Below are 21,140 nucleotides of genomic sequence, written 5' to 3' on the forward strand. Positions count from 1 at the left end.
GATTAGGCAATGTCCAGTAAAATCACTGTAAAAAACAGGGCAGGGGACAGGAGGAAACTCTTGTGCAAGTACTAACAACAAGAATGTGGAGGAGAACAGCAACACTACTGCTGGTCTTGAGATCTTTGCCTTGTCGTACTTCCATAGATTAAAGACATTTTAGAAACTTTTTTTTGTACTGTCAACCATGTCTTCTCGTATATCGTCACTGACACAGATCCCATTCTGTAGTAGTTGTGGCATCTGCTGAAAGAAATATTCCTCATAGCCCAAGACTTCCTCTTCTTGATGAGTTGGATGAGAACTGCCAGTTTTTGGGTTTTGTTGTGTAGCGGTGTAAGATATGAATATAGGTGGAGGTAGTAGTGGCAGGGGGTGTGATACTTGGGGTAATGCTGGTGGGGGGGTAAATCTGTCAGCAATTGTGATGGGATACAGGAATCCCATTGCTATAATGAGTCAGGAGAAAGTGAGGAAGATGATTCGATTACAGATAAATTCTGTATGTCTCCGATTCCGTACACTCAATGTAGAGGTTAGTGAAAGGGGCCTCCGACCAAACCCAATTATATAAAGGATCACTGCACACACCAGAGGGTTCAAGTGAAAATAGTGAGTTATGTTTGTTTTATCGATTTTTCATACAGGTAAGTGGAATCAAATACACAGCACAACGCCATGACAGAATTTTCGGTAGCGCCATGTAGAATCAGGGAGTTTCATGGAACGTTTCGTTCAAACGTTCAGGCTTGATTCCATTGGTGATTGAGTTGCGACACCAACACCTTATTTGCCTGAAGGGAATCGCACATTGAGTGTCAGTGTTACATATACTGTCTGGGGCAGTGGTATATGGTGAATGATAACTGCATGGGGCAAACCACAGGGACAATGGAGTGGATGACTGCAAGAAGAAGGAGGAAGACAACAACTACCTCATGACCTGACCAGCTTTGGTAGATAGTCCAACTTTTCTACCTCCCATGTGTTGTTATCACAATAAGAATCTGCTCCGTCTCAGTATCTTGGCACTTTACCAGCTGGCAGACCAGACATGCGGAGACAGCGTCTTTCTGCCAGGGCTCCTAGGACTATATATATCTATAATACGTAGTGTATGACACTGTCAGGGCTCCTAGGACTATATATATCTATAATACATAGTGTATGACACTGTCAGGGCTCCTAGGACTATATATATCTATAATACATAGTGTATGACACTGTCAGGGCTCCTAGGACTATATATATCTATAATACATAGTGTATGACACTGTCAGGGCTCCTAGGACTATATATATCTATAATACATAGTGTATGACACTGTCAGGGCTCCTAGGACTATATATATATCTATAATACATAGTGTATGACACTGTCAGGGCTCCTAGGACTATATATATCTATAATACATAGTGTATGACACTGTCAGGGCTCCTAGGACTATATATATCTATAATACATAGTGTATGACACTGTCAGGGCTCCTAGGACTATATATATCTATAATACATAGTGTATGACACTGTCAGGGCTCCTAGGACTATATATATCTATAATACATAGTGTATGACACTGTCAGGGCTCCTAGGACTATATATATCTATAATACATAGTGTATGACACTGTCAGGGCTCCTAGGACTATATATATCTATAATACATAGTGTATGACACTGTCAGGGCTCCTAGGACTATATATATATATATATATCTATAATACATAGTGTATGACACTGTCAGGGCTCCTAGGACTATATATCTATAATACATAGTGTATGACACTGTCAGGGCTCCTAGGACTATATATATCTATAATACGTAGTGTATGACACTGTCAGGGCTCCTAGGACTATATATCTATAATACATAGTGTATGACACTGTCAGGGCTCCTAGGACTATATATATCTATAATACATAGTGTATGTATGTGCAGCGGCTTAGACACAGACAGCGGTCTCGTACTTCTCACATCTGAGGGTTTGTTACAATGTTTCCTATTCGGTCTCTACAATCCTATTTAGGTAAATGGCTGATTGACAAACTGCTAAAGTATACAGGCAGAAGAGAAGTTTGTTACTGTCACTGTAACTGTATTAGATACAAGTGTAACAAACCCTCAGCAGTGAGAAACAGGCAGGAGAAGTTACAGCCTCCGTACATGAGAGTGTGCGGTCACTGACAGCAGAGATGTGATGAAGGATCAGAAATCCACAGATATAAAATAAAAGATTTTATTGTGAACACAACCCATAACATGTTATACAAAACCTCCGGCACCGAGAGGGGCGGAAGACTCAACATCCCGCACAGGGCGGGCGCTAACACAAAGTCACCCCAAAGAGTAAGGAGAAGAACTCAAAGATACATAAGAAGGGAAGGGGGGGAGGGGTGGGAGATAAGATCAGCGCCTCCTTCTGTCAGGGCTCCGGCTCCTCCTGCGACCACTCCTGGAAATAAGGAGAAGACAAAGAATCAACACATGGACAACACTGCCTGGTGTGAACACTAACAGACACTGCCCTATGTGACAGCTTGGGGTGTGAGCGGTGTAGGAGATGTGAGGGAGCAGCTTGGGGTGTGAGCGGAGTAGGAGATGTGAGGGAGCAGCTTGGGGTGTGAGCGGTGTAGGAGATGTGAGGGAGCAGCTTGGGGTGTGAGCGGTGTAGGAGATGTGAGGGAGCAGCTTGGGGTGTGAGCAGAGTAGGAGATGTGAGGGAGCAGCTTGGGGTGTGAGCGGAGTAGGAGATGTGAGGGAGCAGCTTGGGGTGTGAGCAGAGAAGGAGATGTGAGGGAGCAGCTTGGGGTGTGAGCAGAGAAGGAGATGTGAGGGAGCAGCTTCAGGTGTGAGCAGAGTAGGAGGTGTGAGGGAGCAGCTTGGGGTGTGAGCAGAGAAGGAGATGTGAGGGAGCAGCTTGGGGTGTGAGCAGAGGATGAGAGGGAGCAGCTTGGGGTGTGAGCAGAGAAGGAGATGTGAGGGAGCAGCTTGGGGTGTGAGCAGAGTAGGAGATGTGAGGGAGCAGCTTGGGGTGTGAGCAGAGTATAATAACCCTTACACCACCACATATGTCTCGGACCCCCCTACACACCAGACGTCGCCCTCATTACTGTATAATCCGGGATTAGGGCGTATATGACAGATTACACCCTGCAGAGGTCGCCATGTTATACGGACTCTCCATAGTCATGTGACCTCCGTCTTACCTTCTCTTTCCCTTTGGAGGTCCTCGTACGAAACCCCAGTCCACGCTGATCGGCTGCCCCATCATGTCCTGTCCATTTAACCCTTCCATGGCGGCCAGCGCTTCCTTGTAGGTCTCGTACTCTACTAGAGCATAACCCTGCGGAGCAGAAATCACAGCGCAGTCAGAGGCCGACACCGGCGAGAACAGAAACCTCTCTGACAACACGGCGAGTATCTCAGACCGGGAGATTGTCACAGAAAGCCACCACCGAGCCCTGACTATATACAGCCAGGGGCCAGGTATATACTGTGTGCCGTATACTGTGCTCACATTCCCAGGCCTCGCCCTCACCTTCAGGTAGCCCGTCCTGCGGTCCAGATTCAGGTGGACGTTCTTAATTTCCCCAAATTCGCCAAATTTATCATGGATGTCCTCCTCTGTGGCTTCTTCATGGACTCCGGTGACAAACAGGATCCAGCCCTCGACCGCTGCAGGAAGGAAGAGATCACAAAGCATTAACCCCGACCGCTACACAACACCAGTCCGAAGATACAGACAACTCACTGCCTCCCCCCCCCCTCCACATCAGTCCCATCCAAGTGAATGACTCCAAGCTGCAATACCAAGCACAGCCACTAGACAGTGATGGCGCTGTCCCTGGTAAGTGGTGAAGAGGCCGCAGCCTCAGGGGGCTCCCACCAATCTCATAGTGGTGACTTATCCCAAGGAGGGGAGACCAATATTTAAAGAGGTTTAAGATCCCTTTAATGCTTGGTAAATCCCTTTAAGATGAGCAGAGGGTTAATAACTTACACCTCTGAGGACCGGGCTCATCCCCGTCCTGCTCCACACTGTCATAGTCTTCTCGGATCCGGGCCCGGGACCCCTCCTCTGCTAAAGGAAGAAAAACACAAGTCAGTAATGGCCGCCGCTAGATCATGTAGGAGGCGCTCGCAGGTCTACAGACGGAGGGTATATAGTATATATCAGCAGTGACCACGGGGCGCAGGGGGGGGTCTCCACTGAAGAGCAAGGAAAGGGTTAAAGAGAAGGTTATGGCGCCAAATGGTGACCGGCCATGAAAGGGTTAAACAGACTACCAAAGCCCCCGACACTGACTCACCTGCTCCGAATCCTCGCCCCTTCCTCTTCTTCGCCTTCTCCTTCAGCTTGTGGATACTTTCTACGGACAAAACACAGACCAGAGATCAGCGTCACACGGCGGCCCCCGGGAACCATCACATGTGTGACATACACGGGGCCACAACGGTGGAAACACAAACCTGACTATAAAGAGTTAAAGGGAAGGGGGTCATCAAAAATGTATTTTATGAGAAACATTTAGAGAAAATCATTTGAATTTCCCAAAAAAGTACAATACAAGTAGTATATATAATATCCTGCAATTCCCACTCTGACCACTAAGCCTAGTGCCTTACACTTGCTCACTTGTAGGGTTTTGTGAGGGCAATGTGCTGTAGGTATCGCCGTATTGTATATACGTACATCGTATAGACAAAGGACAGGTTGGACTATAGAATTAGCATAACGTGACCTGGTCCTGGCATCTACAATGGAGGATACACAGGCTGAGAATATAGTAATCATAAGATATAGAGAACCCCCACAGGGACCGACAATGGAGGAGAACCCCAATATAGAGAACCCCCACAGTGCAGCGCCACCTCTGGCTGTGCAGGTTAGTGCAGCTCAGTCTCACTCACTTCTATGAAACAGAGCTGCAGTACCAGACATCACCTGAGGAGGGCGCCCCCTATATCTCTACCACATCAGGCCGCACAGACACTACAACCCCCAGCCGGGCCTCTCACCATCTCCATCCTCGTCCATGGCGAAGTCCTCGCCTCCAGCCTCGTGTAAATCCAGGACATCGGCCATGACTGCGGAGAGAAGCTGCGCACACAACCGCAGCAGCTGCACAAGCGACTAGAGAGGAATAACCGTCTTCTTCCGGCGCACGGGGATGATGTAGCAGCAGCGGCTACTGGGAGCGGAAGTGGCGTCACGGCAGGAACAAAGCGCCATCTTGGGAAGGTCAGTGAGGGCTTTACACTCCATTACATATTACTGCATTACAACACACCTCCGGCTCCACCCCTTCGCACTTTGGCGCCGCCCATTCCTATCCGTTTCTCTTTGTGCCCTCACCTAGTGTCACGCCTCTTACCCTGTGGCCCCGCCCATCCTGTGAGAGTCTCCGCCTCTTTCCGCTGTGCTGTTGCTGTGTCTGCTCGTGTGGTCGTCTCTCCGCAGTCATGGCCGATGTCCTGGACTTACACGAGGCTGGAGGCGAGGACTTCGCCATGGACGAGGATGGAGATGGTGAGAGGCCCGGCTGGGGGTTGTAGTGTCTGTGCGGCCACCATAGCGCCATACCGGTCTTCAGGTGATGTCTGGTACTGCAGCTCTGCTTCATACAAGTGAATGAGACTGAGCTGCACTTACACGGCCAGAGGTGGCGCTGCTGTGTGTGAACTTCCCATTTTTGATGACCCCTTCCCTATAACTCTTTATAGTACGAGGGGTTTGTGTTTCCGCCATTGTGGCCCTAACCCCCGGGGGCCGCCGTGTGACGCTGATCTCCGCTCTGTGTGTTTTCCCCTAGAAAGCATCCACAAGCTGAAGGAGAAGGCGAAGAAGAGGAAGGGGCGAGGATTCGGAGCAGGTGAGTCAGTGTCGGGGGCTTTGGTAGTCTGTTTAACCCTTTCATGGCCGGTCACCATTTGGCGCCATAACCTTCTCTTTAACCCTTTCCTTGCTCTTCAGTGGAGACCCCCCCTGCGCCCCGTGGTCACTGCTGATATATACTATATACCCTCCGTCTGTAGACCTGCGAGCGCCTCCTACATGATCTAGCGGCGGCCATTACTGACTTGTGTTTTTCTTCCTTTAGCAGAGGAGGGGTCCCGGGCCCGGATCCGAGAAGACTATGACAGTGTGGAGCAGGACGGGGATGAGCCCGGTCCTCAGAGGTGTAAGTTATTAACCCTCTGCTTATCTTAAAGGGATTTTCCAAGCATTAAAGGGATCTTAAACCTCTTTAAATATTGGTCTCCCCTCCTTGGGATAAGTCACCACTATGAGATTGGTGGGAGCCCCCTGAGGCTGCGGCCTCTTCACCACTTACCAGGGACAGCGCCATCACTGTCTAGTGGCTGTGCTTGGTATTGCAGCTTGGAGTCATTCACTTGGATGGGACTGATGTGGAGGAGGGGGGGAGGCAGTGAGTTGTCTGTATCTTCGGACTGGTGCTGTGTAGCGGTCGGGGTTAATGCTTTGTGATCTCTTCCTTCCTGCAGCGGTCGAGGGCTGGATCCTGTTTGTCACCGGAGTCCATGAAGAAGCCACAGAGGAGGACATCCATGATAAATTTGGCGAATTTGGGGAAATTAAGAACGTCCACCTGAATCTGGACCGCAGGACGGGCTACCTGAAGGTGAGGGCGAGGCCTGGGAATGTGAGCACAGTATACGGCACACAGTATATACCTGGCCCCTGGCTGTATATAGTCAGGGCTCGGTGGTGGCTTTCTGTGACAATCTCCCGCTCTGAGATACTCGCCGTGTTGTCAGAGAGGTTTCTGCTCTCGCCGGTGTCGGCCTCTGACTGCGCTGTGATTTCTGCTCCGCAGGGTTATGCTCTAGTAGAGTACGAGACCTACAAGGAAGCGCTGGCCGCCATGGAAGGGTTAAATGGACAGGACATGATGGGGCAGCCGATCAGCGTGGACTGGGGTTTCGTACGAGGACCTCCAAAGGGAAAGAGAAGGTAAGACGGAGGTCACATGACTATGGAGAGTCCGTATAACATGGCGACCTCTGCAGGGTGTAATCTGTCATATACGCCCTAATCCCGGATTATACAGTAATGAGGGCGACGTCTGGTGTGTAGGGGGGTCCGAGACATATGTGGTGGTGTAAGGGCTATTATACTCTGCTCACACCCCAAGCTGCTCCCTCACATCTCCTACTCTGCTCACACCCCAAGCTGCTCCCTCACATCTCTTACTCTGCTCACACTCCAAGCTGCTCCCTCACATCTCCTACTCTGCTCACACCCCAAGCTGCTCCCTCTCATCTCATACTCTGCTCACACCCCAAGCTGCTCCCTCACATCTCATACTCTGCTCACACCCCAAGCTGCTCCCTCACATCTCATACTCTTCTCACACCCCAAGCTGCTCCCTCACATCTCCTACTCTGCTCACACTCCAAGCTGCTGCCTCACATCTCCTACTCTGCTCACACCCCAAGCTGCTCCCTCACATCTCCTACTCTGCTCACACCCCAAGCTGCTCCCTCACATCTCCTACTCCGCTCACACCCCAAGCTGCTCTCACATCTCCTACTCCGCTCACATCCATAGCTGCTCCGTCACATCTCATACACCACTCACACCCCAAGCTGCTCCCTCACATCTTATACTCCGCTCACACCCCAAGCTGCTCTCACATCCACAGCTGTCTCCCAGGCAGGTTACTGCTGCGTTGCGTTGCTGGAGTTGTAGTGCTCGCACCGTGCAGTGTTATTGATGTGTGCGCTGATTCTTCTCCTTATTTCCAGGAGTGGTCGCAGGAGGAGCCGGAGCCCTGACAGGAGGAGACGCTGAGCCCTGACAGGAGGAGACGCTGAGCCCTGACAGGAGGAGGCGCTGAGCCCTGACAGGAGGAGGCGCTGAGCCCTGACAGGAGGAGGCGCTGAGCCCTGACAGGAGGAGACGCTGAGCCCTGACAGGAGGAGACGCTGAGCCCTGACAGGAGGAGACGCTGAGCCCTGACAGGAGGAGGCGCTGAGCCCTGACAGGAGGAGGCGCTGAGCCCTGACAGGAGGAGGCGCTGAGCCCTGACAGGAGGAGACGCTGAGCCCTGACAGGAGGAGACGCTGAGCCCTGACAGGAGGAGACGCTGAGCCCTGACAGGAGGAGGCGCTGAGCCCTGACAGGAGGAGACGCTGAGCCCTGACAGGAGGAGGCGCTGAGCCCTGACAGGAGGAGGCGCTGAGCCCTGACAGGAGGAGGCGCTGAGCCCTGACAGGAGGAGGCGCTGAGCCCTGACAGGAGGAGACGCTGAGCCCTGACAGGAGGAGACGCTGAGCCCTGACAGGAGGAGACGCTGAGCCCTGACAGGAGGAGGCGCTGAGCCCTGACAGGAGGAGACGCTGAGCCCTGACAGGAGGAGACGCTGAGCCCTGACAGGAGGAGACGCTGAGGCCCCACTACAAGACTTCCTGGCAGAGTTTTTTTATCCTTAACATTTAAGGAGATTGTGTTCTGTCTCACATGTGCTGTGTCCCCTCCCCCCACTCCGCCCCCCATGTGTGGCCCCCCTGTATAACAAGGGGGTGGGGTCTAGCTCCCCTGTGTGGGGGGGTGCCGGTTACTTCGCCCCCTCTTGTACATCTTATGGGCCGAGTATTGAGAATAAAATCTTATGTGTTCCTTTATATTTGTGGGTTTCTGGTTCTTGGTCACATCTTTTGAGCTCTGGGGGCAACTACTCACTGCTGAGGGTCTGTTACAGGGCCCCTTGGCTGCTGCACTGATGACATCACAGCTGACATGATATACTGATATATTACTATACAGGAGGGGGCAGTATCCTATCCCCTCACCCAGTCGTACTGTGAAGGGTTAATCAGCCATATCCAGGCTAAGCTTCCGGTAACATATATAGCAGCGCTATGTGGGTTGGTGCCAGTGGGTGGCGCCACACTATTACACTTCCATATCACTCCGATATTGCTGGATCCAGAGGTTGGTGATAATGGAGGATATACACTCACCGGCCACTTTATTAGGTACACCTGTCCAACTGCTCGTTAACACTTAATTTCTAATCAGCCAATCACATGGCGGCAACTCAGTGCATTTAGGCATGTAGACATGGTCAAGACAATCTCCTGCAGTTCAAACCGAGCATCAGTATGGGGAAGAAAGGTGATTTGAGTGCCTTTGAACGTGGCATGGTTGTTGGTGCCAGAAGGGCTGGTCTGAGTATTTCAGAAACTGCTGATCTACTGGGATTTTCACGCACAACCATCTCTAGGGTTTACAGAGAATGGTCCGAAAAAGAAAAAACATCCAGTGAGCGGCAGTTCTGTGGGCGGAAATGCGTTGTTGATGCCAGAGGTCAGAGGAGAATGGCCAGACTGGTTCGAGCTGATAGAAAGGCAACAGTGACTCAAATAGCCACCCGTTACAACCAAGGTAGCCAGAAGAGCATCTCTGAACGCCGCACAGTACGTCGAACTTTGAGGCTACAGATGGGCTACAGCAGCAGAAGACCACACCGGGTGCCACTCCTTTCAGCTAAGAACAGGAAACTGAGGCTACAATTTGCACAAGCTCATCGAAATTGGACAATTGAAGATTGGAAAAACGTTGCCTGGTCTGATGAGTCTCGATTTCTGCTGAGACATTCGGATGGTAGGGTCAGAATTTGGCGTCAACAACATGAAAGCATGGATCCATCCTGCCTTGTATCGGTAACGGTTCAGGCTGGTGGTGGTGGTGTCATGGTGTGGGGAATATTTTCTTGGCACTCTTTGGGCCCCTTGGTACCAATTGAGCATCGTTGCAACGCCAAAGCCTACCTGAGTATTGTTGCTGACCATGTCCATCCCTTTATGACCACAATGTACCCAACATCTGATGGCTACTTTCAGCAGGATAATGCAATGCCATGTCATAAAGCTGGAATCATCTCAGACTGGTTTCTTGAACATGACAATGAGTTCACTGTACTCCAATGGCCTCCACAGTCACCAGATCTCAATCCAATAGAGGAGCATCTTTGGGATGTGGTGGAACGGGAGATTCGCATCATGGATGTGCAGCCGACAAATCTGCGACTGCAACTGTGTGATGCCGCCATCATGTCAATATGGAGCAAAATCTCTGAGGAATGCTTCCAGCACCTTGTTGTATCTATGCCACGAAGAATTGAGGCAGTTCTGAAGGCAAAAGGGGGTCCAACCCGTTACTAGCATGGTGTACCTAATAAAGTGGCCGGTGAGTGTACTCTCTGGTATATGCCGCACTGTGCAGGGCCTGACAGCCTGTGCTATCCCATACTCTGCCAGCGGGGGGAGCCCTGACACAGGCAGTGGATACCTGGGGATAGATAGGCCGTGTTATACTACAGCCATGATTAGATCTATCGAGTCCCCCACTATGAACTGCCTGAGTCTAGGCAATGGCCGCCCTGCTGATGTGGCCTACACAAGGTAAGGCAGGGCTGTCAGACGTACTCCTGCCTGTGATGTCATAGCACCGTCACCTCACACATTCATGACATCACTGAACCAACAATTCAAGAAAGCTAATGTGAATCGTATGATGTAAACTGAAACCTCTACATAGGGCGACATTGGGGTGTAAGACCCCCAGGACTAAAGGAAGGCTCCCTGATAATGGTGACATCACATAAGGTAGCTGTGACTGATGACATCATCCTGCAAGGTGGCTGTGACTGATGACGTCATCCTGTAAGATAGATGTGACTGATGATGTCATCCTGTAAGGTAGCTGTGACTGAAGACATCATCCTGTAAGGTGGCTATGACTGATGACATCATCGTATAAGGTAGCGCTGACTGATGACATCATCGTATAAGGTAGCTGTGACTGATGACATCATCGTATAAGGTAGCTGTGACTGATGACATCATCGTATAAGGTAGCTGTGACTGATGATATCATCCTGTAAGGTAGCTGTGACTGATGACATCATCCTGTAAGGTAGCTGTGACTGATGACATCATCCTGTAAGGTGGCTGTGACTGATGACATCATCCTGTAAGCTGGCTGTGACTGATGACATCATCCTGTAAGGTGGCTGTGACTGATGACATCATCCTGTAAGGTGGCTGTGACTGATGACATCATCCTGTAAGGTGGCTCTGACTGATGACATCATCGTATAAGGTAGCTGTGACTGATGACATCATCGTATAAGGTAGCTGTGACTGATGACATCATCGTATAAGGTAGCTGTGACTGATGACATCATCCTGTGGGGTAGCTGTGACTGATGACATCATCGTATAAGGTAGCTGTGACTGGTGACATCATCCTGTAAGGTGGCTGTGACTGATGACATCATCCTGTAAGCTGGCTGTGACTGATGACATCATCGTATAAGGTAGCTGTGACTGGTGACATCATCCTGTAAGGTGGCTGTGACTGGTGACATCATCCTGTAAGGTGGCTGTGACTGATGACATCATCCTGTAAGCTGGCTGTGACTGATGACATCATCGTATAAGGTAGCTGTGACTGGTGACATCATCCTGTAAGGTGGCTGTGACTGGTGACATCATCCTGTAAGGTGGCTGTGACTGATGACATCATCCTGTAAGCTGGCTGTGACTGATGACATCATCCTGTAAGGTGGCTCTGACTGATGACATCATCGTATAAGGTAGCTGTGACTGATGACATCATCCTGTAAGGTGGCTCTGACTGATGACATCATCGTATAAGGTAGCTGTGACTGATGACATCATCGTATAAGGTAGCTGTGACTGATGACATCATCGTATAAGGTAGCTGTGACTGATGACATCATCCTGTAAGGTAGCTGTGACTGATGACAATGTATAAGGTAGCTGTGACTGATGACATCATCCTGTAAGGTAGCTGTGACTGATGACATCATCGTATAAGGTAGCTGTGACTGATGACATCATCGTATAAGGTAGCTGTGACTGATGACATCATCGTATAAGGTAGCTGTGATTGATGACATCATCCTGTGGGGTAGCTGTGACTGATGACATCATCGTATAAGGTAGCTGTGACTGGTGACATCATCGTATAAATCACCTTCCCCTCTCGTCCTATAACATTGGCCCCGCCCCCCTCCTCACAATCACACTCGTTGGTTGCGGTTTTTTGGAAATGCGCTTTTATTTGCATATACCGCCATACAAACAGGAGTATTGATATAAAACACAGGCTATTGGTCCGGTACCAGTCGTGGAGACCTAGTTAGGTAGTAATAAAAGTATAGAGAGATATAAAAACGTCATTTATACATGATAATACTGTAGTGTTCATTCTCGTGTCACATGATGCGTGGTGGGCGGAGTTATTGCTTCGTCTACCTGTATAAGAACGCTGCGTGCGACCTGTAAGCTATTGTAGGACCCGCCTGCCCCCTCTTCATACAAAGGTCACATCTGAAGTACAAAACAATTACTAACCAATCCCGAGGCTAAGAGTAAGCCCCGCCCCTGAGGAGCCAGGCCCTGCAGAGGAATACGACCACTCAGTTCCTGATTGGCTGAGAGGGGTGAAAGAGAGGAGGGGCCTCTATCATCAGATGAGGCTATGGCGGCACTGAAGCCACCCCGGAGGCGGCCATTTTGTAAAGGGTACAGACTTTATAGATTACATTCTAGTGTCATCCAACAGCCCCTATTTGTGCTTCTGATGTGTAAACTTGGGATGGTCCAATAAATGGTTAAAAATGCTTCGGAATAAGGCTACGTTCACATGACAGCTTTTTTACGAAACGTGAATTCCACCGCAGAAGTCCAAGGCCGGCCCCTGCATGACTTCTGTGGCTCCTCATACAGCAGAAAATTCTGCCCCTCCGTGTTGTATGAACATACCCCGAGACATCTCCCAGATGCTTATCCTATATTATAATGCTTGCCCCTAAGGTGGCGCTGTTCACTGCACTACTTATTGTGGGAGGAGCTCTCCTGTGGGCCGGCCCCTGCGGAGTAATGTACACTCATTGACAACTAAACCCCGGTCCCAGAATCGGTCGCTGTCCTGGGGAGTCTCCCTCGGGGTGGTCTAATGAAGTGATGACAATATTACAGCCAAAGGGGAGGGTTATTGGGGAATACTGGACCTCTAGCTTGGATACAGGATGAGATACGGCAGGACGTGGCGGTATACAGGTTATATACCACAGACGTTACAGCTGGGGCTGAAGATCCCACACACTTGTAGGTTGGTGACGGCCCAGGTGGTCCTATAAATGGTGGGTTGGTGATAAATCTGGTGACCGCGCGGGACAGGAGGTGTAATGTGGGGGACCCTTGTGTGTAGGGGCGAGCATTATCCTGTCATGAGGGGCGACACGTAGCCGCAGGGTGTCCAATGTGATGGCCGCCACATCATCACACCAGCAGGGGGCAGGACTGAAGCGCGGACCATGAGGCCTTCATACACCAACACATTCATCACTATAGAGGATTCGGCTCCGGGTCTCTCACTGGCGGAATCTGGTTATTAATGTCAGGCCATGGGATGGGCTCCGGGCCACCAAATCTCCTCGGTGCCACCACCCCAATAATGTCCCCTCTCAAAATCTGTCAACTGGGCAGAGCACCTTGCAGAGACAGGTCTAGGAATCACCAAGAGATACGCTACCCAAAAGTAGCCTCTGCGAGCCCTTTATAAGGGGAAACCTTTCCACGCACTCAAGTGGCAAACCCCAGTGCTCCACCATATCTGCCTGAGACAGAAGACCAGTCTTACACCAGGGGGCGGTATTATTTATGGTCAGTGAGTGTACGTTACTTTCTGTGCTACATGGACTATGTTTTTTGGCTACCTATACATTCCCCGTCCTCGCCCCATAATTACCCTCTAGTTATAAAAACCGCGGACGTAAAAATCCTAGAAAAAAACACATTAAAACAAAACCCCTCCCCCATCCTGGCAGTTACCGTCAGTATAGGCTACACGTCTACAGCGGGGGCGGAGCCTGGAACTGCGACGCCTCTATCAAAATATAGAATATGTATATAAAAGACAGGAACACGAAACGCGGAGCGTAACCCGCGGGCGCTCGTACAAAGAACATGTGCAAAGGTGGCACGGCGGCGGGCGGAGACGGGCGCCATTATTCTATCGTGCCGTTATAGTGTACTAGGCGCCATATCTAGAAGCCTGGACGGCGCGATATATACGGAATGGCCGGCGCGGTCGTGAATTTTTGTACTTGAAGTCTCCGGTTCCGCGGCGCAGAAATACCGTATTGGGTGGAAGTTACAGTGTACAGTGCCCGGATCAGCCACTGGTCCTGTCCACGGAACCTGCCAGCAGGACGGACCCCGTCGTATCGGTCAGCCCCATGTCACATGACCCCTGTCTGCACTGCTGACTGGCCACGAAGATTCACTGACAGGAGGAAAGCTGCGCCATGTGCGTAGGCTGGTGAGGGTGGGAATTCACCCACGGGCATTTGGAGAGTTTAGTGCTGGTAGCAGGTTCATTTACTGTGTGCACTAGGTGGCGCCAGAGCACTGTACACTGTAAGTTCTGTTAGGTGCCAATCACAGGGGGCAGAGCCTGCAGCCCCGGGCCTAGCAGTTGGAGGTGTGAATGTTGCCCAACTGCCCGGCTGCCAGCATCAGGATATCCTTCTTCTCCTTGTGGTAGCGAAGCTCCTTCCCAGCGAGCCGCGCCTCGTCCAGCTGCCTCTCAGTGGCCGCCAGTTCTCTGGTGAGGATCCCGGGGACATCCTGCTCACGGTTCACCCAATCCATGGCCATCTGGTTCCTCATGTCATCATCCAGCGCCCGATGAGAGTAGTGAGCCAACACCTCCTGCAGGGGGCACATGCATCAATTACTGGCCCTTATGGATAGTGAGGAAGGCTGGCAGATAAGAGGGGCGGAGCCATACCTGGCGGGAGCACTGACGTTCCCTCATCGCCTTCAGGCTGCCGTTCCAGTGCAAGAGCTGAAAGACCGTCATCAGTTCCTAGAAAAGAAAGGAGAAGAGAACTGAGGAGGCCGCAGCACTGCAATAATATTCTTGTACATAGGGGGCAGTATTATAGTAGTTATATTCTTGTACATAGGAGGCAGTATTATAGTAGTTATATTCTTGTACATAGGAGGCAGTATTATAGTAGTTATATTCTTGTACATAGGAGCAGTATTATAGTAGTTATATTCTTGTACATAGGAGGTAGTATTATAGTAGTTATATTCTTGTACATAGGAGCAGTATTATAGTAGTTATATTCTTGTACATAGGAGCAGTATTATAGTAGTTATATTCTTGTACATAGGAGGTAGTATTATAGTAGTTATATTCTTGTACATAGGAGGCAGTATTATAGTAGTTATATTCTTGTACATAGGAGGCAGTATTATAGTAGTTATATTCTTGTACATAGGAGGCAGTATTATAGTAGTTATATTCTTGTACATAGGAGGCAGTATTATAGTAGTTATATTCTTGTACATAGGAGTAGTATTATAGTAGTTATATTCTTGTACATAGGAGTAGTATTATAGTAGTTATATTCTTGTACATAGGAGGTAGTATTATAGTAGTTATATTCTTGTACATAGGAGGCAGTATTATAGTAGTTATATTCTTGTACATAGGAGGCAGTATTATAGTAGTTATATTCTTGTACATAGGAGGCAGTATTATAGTAGTTATATTCTTGTACATAGGAGGTAGTATTATAGTAGTTATATTCTTGTACATAGGAGGCAGTATTATAGTAGGTATATTCTTGTACATAGGAGGCAGTATTATAGTAGTTATATTCTTGTACATAGGAGCAGTATTATAGTAGTTATATTCTTGTACATAGGAGTAGTATTATAGTAGTTATATTCTTGTACATAGGAGCAGTATTATAGTAGTTATATTCTTGTACATAGGAGCAGTATTATAGTAGTTATATTCTTGTACATAGGAGCAGTATTATAGTAGTTATAGTCTTGTACATAGGAGCAGTATTATAGTAGTTATATTCTTGTACATAGGAGTAGTATTATAGTAGTTATATTCTTGTACATAGGAGTAGTATTATAGTAGTTATATTCTTGTACATAGGAGTAGTATTATAGTAGTTATATTCTCGTACATAGGAGGTAGTATTATAGTAGTTATATTCTCGTACATAGGAGGTAGTATTATAGTAGTTATATTCTTGTACATAGGAGGTAGTATTATAGTAGTTATATTCTTGTACATAGGAGGTAGTATTATAGTAGTTATATTCTTGTACATAGGAGGTAGTATTATAGTAGTTATATTCTTGTACATAGGAGTAGTATTATAGTAGTTATATTCTTGTATATAGGAGGTAGTATTATAGTAGTTATATTCTTGTACATAGGAGTAGTATTATAGTAGTTATATTCTTGTACATAGGAGGTAGTATTATAGTAGTTATATTCTTGTATATAGGAGCAGTATTGTAGTAGTTATATTCTTGTACATAGGAGTAGTATTATAGTAGTTATATTCTTGTACATAGGAGGTAGTATTATAGTAGTTATATTCTTGTACATAGGAGGTAGTATTATAGTAGTTATATTCTTGTACATAGGAGGTAGTATTATAGTAGTTATATTCTTGTATATAGGAGGTGGTATTATAGTAGTTATATTCTTGTACATAGGAGCAGTATTATAGTAGTTATATTCTTGTACATAGGAGAAGTATTATAGTAGTTATATTCTTGTACATAGGAGCAGTATTATAGTAGTTATATTCTTGTACATAGGAGTAGTATTATAGTAGTTATATTCTTGTACATAGGAGCAGTATTATAGTAGTTATATTCTTGTACATAGGAGTAGTATTATAGTAGTTATATTCTTGTACATAGGAGCAGTATTATGGTAGTTATTTTCTTGTACATAGGAGGTAGTATTATAGTAGTTATATTCTTGTACATAGGAGTAGTATTATAGTAGTTATATTCTTGTACATAGGAGTAGTATTATAGTAGTTATATTCTTGTACATAGGAGGTAGTATTATAGTAGTTATATTCTTGTACATAGGAGTAGTATTATAGTAGTTATATTCTTGTACATAGGAGGTAGTATTATAGTAGTTATATTCTTGTACATAGGAGCAGTATTATAGTAGTTATATTCTTGTACATAGGTGTAGTATTATAGTAGTTATATTCTTGTACATAGGAGCAGTATTATAGTAGTTATATTCTTGTACATAGGAGCAGTATTATGGTAGTTATTTTCTTGTACATAGGAGGTAGTATTATAGTAGTTATATTCTTGTACATAGGAGTAGTATTATAGTAGTTATATTCTTGTACATAGGAGGTAGTATTATAGTAGTTATATTCTTGTACATAGGAGCAGTATTATAGTAGTTATATTCTTGTACATAGGAGTAGTATTATAGTAGTTATATTCTTGTACTTAGGAGTAGTATTATAGTAGTTATATTCTTGTACATAGGAGTAGTATTATAGTAGTTATATTCTTGTACATAGGAGGTAGTATTATAGTAGTTATATTCTTGTACATAGGAGCAGTATTATAGTAGTTATATTCTTGTACATAGTAGGTAGTATTATAGTAGTTATATTCTTGTACATAGGAGTAGTATTATAGTAGTTATATTCTTGTACATAGGAGGTAGTATTATAGTAGTTATATTGTTGTATATAGGAGGTAGTATTATAGTAGTTATATTGTTGTATATAGGGGGCAGTATTACAGTATATTTATGCACTATTGCTTTGGTACCTGAAACTCTAACATGGATTTGCCCTTGTTGGACTCCAGCATAAAGCGGAAGGCTCCGATTCCTGTGTTGGGGTTGTCGGCCTCCTCGCGGTTCCCCTGTGGAGACACAGAATATAAGATCTCATCGGCCTCTCCGCCGTTCTGGGACATCTGCAGATTATTACTCTGTTGTTTTCAGGATCATCTGCTTTTAATTGGCGACACCAGAAACCTAGAGAAGACGTTTCCTGGGAGGAGCGGCGGTCACACGTGCACTAATTGTTCTCAGGGGCTTCGGCGCCGTCAGGGTAATGAGGCTAAAATTAAACCAGCGCCTCCAGTGTGTGTGATAGAGCGCCCCCGGGGGATGGGAGCTGTGACGGATAATGCTGCGTATAAAATTAATTTGTAGGGAATCTGGGACAATCCCCTTATGATGATCACATGGTGGAGACCCAGGGGGAGTCTGTCGGCAGTTCTGGAACCTTCTATGGGATCTCATTGTTTACGTGCCCAGTTTAACCCTTACATTGAAGGTGGCCAGGGCCTCGCACACGCTCTTCTCGATGAACTCGTCGGTGATCCTGCGGGACGGATGCTCGTTGAACACGGAGTTCATCAGGGCGATCTTCGCCGCGCTCCTCCTCGCTTCGGCTTTAGTCGGACAGAACTAGAAGGGGGAGAAGAGAATTCAGATTCAGATTCGCCAGATTTAAAGGGGCCCCGACAACTCACCTTTAACCTCTAGGAGGCGACTACTAACAGGGGGCAGTGCCATTACCTGGAAGCTCCCGAAGCAGCTGCCCCCGGGGAGGGTGACGTAGCAGACGTATGGGGGGCTGTTAGACGGCACCATCTCATAGACCACCAGCGCGCCATTCTTCAGCTCCGCCCCCCGCGTCTGCTTCATCTGCCAGAATTCCTGCAGCGCCTCCACCACATTCACTGAGAGGGAGAGAAAGTGCAAATAGTTACAGATATGATATATCTATATACACACACACACGAGGTCAGCACTGAGTATATACTGTATATAGCTATCTATACACATGAGGTCAGCGCTAAGTATATATATAGCAATCTATACACATGAGGTCAGCGCTGAGTATATATATAGCTATCTATACACATGAGGTCAGCGCTGAGTATATATATAGCTATCTATACACATGAGGTCAGCGCTGAGTATATATATAGCTATCTATACACATGAGGTCAGCGCTGAGTATATATATAGCTATCTATACACATGAGGTCAGCGCTGAGTATATACCGTATATAGCTATCTATACACATGAGGTCAGCGCTGAGTATATATATAGCTATCTATACACATGAGGTCAGCGCTGAGTATATATATAGCTATCTATACACATGAGGTCAGCGCTGAGTATATATATAGCTATCTATACACATGAGGTCAGCGCTGAGTATATACCGTATATAGCTATCTATACACATGAGGTCAGCGCTGAGTATATACCGTATATAGCTATCTATACACATGAGGTCAGCGCTGAGTATATATATAGCTATCTATACACATGAGGTCAGCGCTGAGTATATACCGTATATAGCTATCTATACACATGAGGTCAGCGCTGAGTATATACCGTATATAGCTATCTATACACATGAGGTCAGCGCTGACGTCTCCGGCGGGTTGTTTAGAATCACATCAGGACAGTCTCCGCCGCTCGCTGAGGTTTTGTCTCATTAGCGGCGGCGGCCATGCTGTACACAGATGGGGTTTGGATCAGGCTCAACCAGATGTTGGAAGGAAAGATCTCTTAAAGGGACACTGCAGTATTCACTCTGAGCCCCTGAAGGACGCCCCCATGTGTCAGGTTGTGGAATATACCCTCCCATGTAATGAATAACAACAACTACCCCCAATACCCTACACTAAAGGCAGACAAGCCCCCCCCGTACTTACATATACAGGGATGGCGAGCCCCCTACCTACACATAGGAGGAGAAGTCCCCGGTACGTACAGTTATAGAGCGGAGCCCAAATACATACAATTATAGGGTGACAACCCCTCCCCCGTACATACAATTATAGGGTGGAGCCCCCATACATACCTCTTACAGGGTGACAAACAACCCATACATACATTTATAGAGAGAAAAGCCCCCTCCCCCACATACAGGTAACAGGCTTCTCGTACACACATTTATAGGGCGGCAACCCCATACATACATTTATAGGGTGATGAGCACCCCGTATATACATTTATAGGGCGGAGACGCCATAAATATTTTTGTAGGGTGACAACCCCCCCATACATACATTTATAGGGTGGAGACCCAATGATACCTCTTATAGGGTAACAAGCCCACCCCCATCCACACATATATAGGGCAGAGACCCCCGTACACACATATATATATAGGGCAGACACCCCCGTACACACATATATATAGGGCAGAGACCCCCGTACACACATATATATAGGGCAGAGACCCACACACACACATATATATATATATATATATATATATATATATATATATATAGGGCAGACACCCCCGTACACACATATATATATAGGGCAGACACCCCCGTACACACATATATATAGGGCAGAGACCCCCACACACACATATATATATATATATAGGGCAGAGACCCCCGTACACACACATATATATATAGGGCAGACACCCCCGTACACACACATATATAGGGCAGAGACCCCCGTACAAACACATATATAGGGCAGAGACCCCCGTACACACATATATATATAGGGCAGACACCCCCGTACACACATATATATAGGGCAGAGACCCCCCCCCACACATATATATATATATATATATATATAGGGCAGACACCCCCGTACACACATATATATATAGGGCAGACACCCCCGTACACACATATATATAGGGCAGAGACCCCCCCACACACATATATATATATATATATAGGGCAGACACCCCCGTACACACATATATATAGGGCAGAGACCCCCGTACACACATATATATATAGGGCAGACACCCCCGTACACACATATATATAGGGCAGAGACCCCCCCCCACACATATATATATATATATATATATAGGGCAGAGACCCCCGTACTCACATATATATATAGGGCAGAGACCCCCGTACACACATATATATATAGGGCAGAGACCCCCTGTCACGGAGCAAAGGTATACGTCTTCCTCCGGATGGTCTTTTGAATCAACACGGACGCAAGAGGTCGGGAGACAACAGCAATTTATTGTAATCCACAAAGTTAGTAGCCGGCGGCGGTCACATCAACCGTAATAACAATAAGTCCACAGAAGTCACAATCCAATGATAACTTTGGTTCCTTGGTCCTGTAACTATATCCTGGCTCTCTGCAGAGCTGTGCACAGGCCGGCTAACACTTACTAACTCCAGCTACAACTATATACTAAGACTGTTACACCTATATCTGTGGGTGGGAAGGGCTGAGTC

The 21,140-nt window shown here is 47.2% G+C and overlaps 3 protein-coding genes and 1 long non-coding RNA gene across 6 annotated transcripts in view; 2 read left to right on the forward strand and 2 right to left on the reverse strand.

Annotated features, from left to right (window-relative positions):
- LOC142214380 (uncharacterized) overlaps positions 1–21,140 on the forward strand; it is a 572,210-nt gene that overhangs the window by 33,672 nt on the left and 517,398 nt on the right. The window lies entirely within an intron of this gene.
- Positions 2,222–5,166, reverse strand: RBM8A (RNA binding motif protein 8A). 2 transcript variants are annotated; one of them, XM_075281244.1, is made up of 6 exons: positions 5,019–5,166; positions 4,310–4,369; positions 4,000–4,077; positions 3,538–3,674; positions 3,206–3,342; positions 2,222–2,451 (listed from the first exon to the last, which is right to left on the reverse strand). In XM_075281244.1, exons 1-6 carry the CDS (start codon positions 5,083–5,085, stop codon positions 2,406–2,408), a joined length of 525 nt encoding a protein of 174 aa, XP_075137345.1. In that variant the 5' UTR covers positions 5,086–5,166; the 3' UTR covers positions 2,222–2,405. The 2 variants fall into 2 exon arrangements, with proteins under 2 accessions (XP_075137345.1, XP_075137344.1); XM_075281243.1 differs by having other exon boundaries at positions 4,000–4,080.
- LOC142214364 (RNA-binding protein 8A) lies at positions 5,422–7,988 on the forward strand. Of its 2 annotated transcripts, none has more exons than XM_075283305.1 (6): positions 5,422–5,529; positions 5,813–5,872; positions 6,104–6,181; positions 6,507–6,643; positions 6,839–6,975; positions 7,770–7,988. In XM_075283305.1, exons 1-6 carry the CDS (start codon positions 5,463–5,465, stop codon positions 7,813–7,815), a joined length of 525 nt encoding a protein of 174 aa, XP_075139406.1. In that variant the 5' UTR covers positions 5,422–5,462; the 3' UTR covers positions 7,816–7,988. The 2 variants fall into 2 exon arrangements, with proteins under 2 accessions (XP_075139406.1, XP_075139405.1); XM_075283304.1 differs by having other exon boundaries at positions 6,101–6,181; positions 7,770–7,972.
- The window catches only part of LIX1L (limb and CNS expressed 1 like), a 21,545-nt gene continuing 12,505 nt past the window's right edge, over positions 12,101–21,140 (reverse strand). The window contains exons 2-6 of the mRNA XM_075283306.1: positions 18,459–18,622; positions 18,207–18,347; positions 17,699–17,794; positions 14,854–14,931; positions 12,101–14,774 (exon numbers count right to left, since the gene is read on the reverse strand). Of these exons, the coding sequence (XP_075139407.1) occupies positions 14,532–14,774; positions 14,854–14,931; positions 17,699–17,794; positions 18,207–18,347; positions 18,459–18,622 (722 nt within the window). The 3' untranslated portion in view covers positions 12,101–14,531. The remainder of the gene's footprint in view (positions 14,775–14,853; positions 14,932–17,698; positions 17,795–18,206; positions 18,348–18,458; positions 18,623–21,140) is intronic.

The sequence above is a fragment of the Leptodactylus fuscus genome, chromosome 7 (assembly GCF_031893055.1).
Source record: "Leptodactylus fuscus isolate aLepFus1 chromosome 7, aLepFus1.hap2, whole genome shotgun sequence".
Classification (NCBI taxonomy): Eukaryota; Metazoa; Chordata; class Amphibia; order Anura; family Leptodactylidae; genus Leptodactylus; species Leptodactylus fuscus.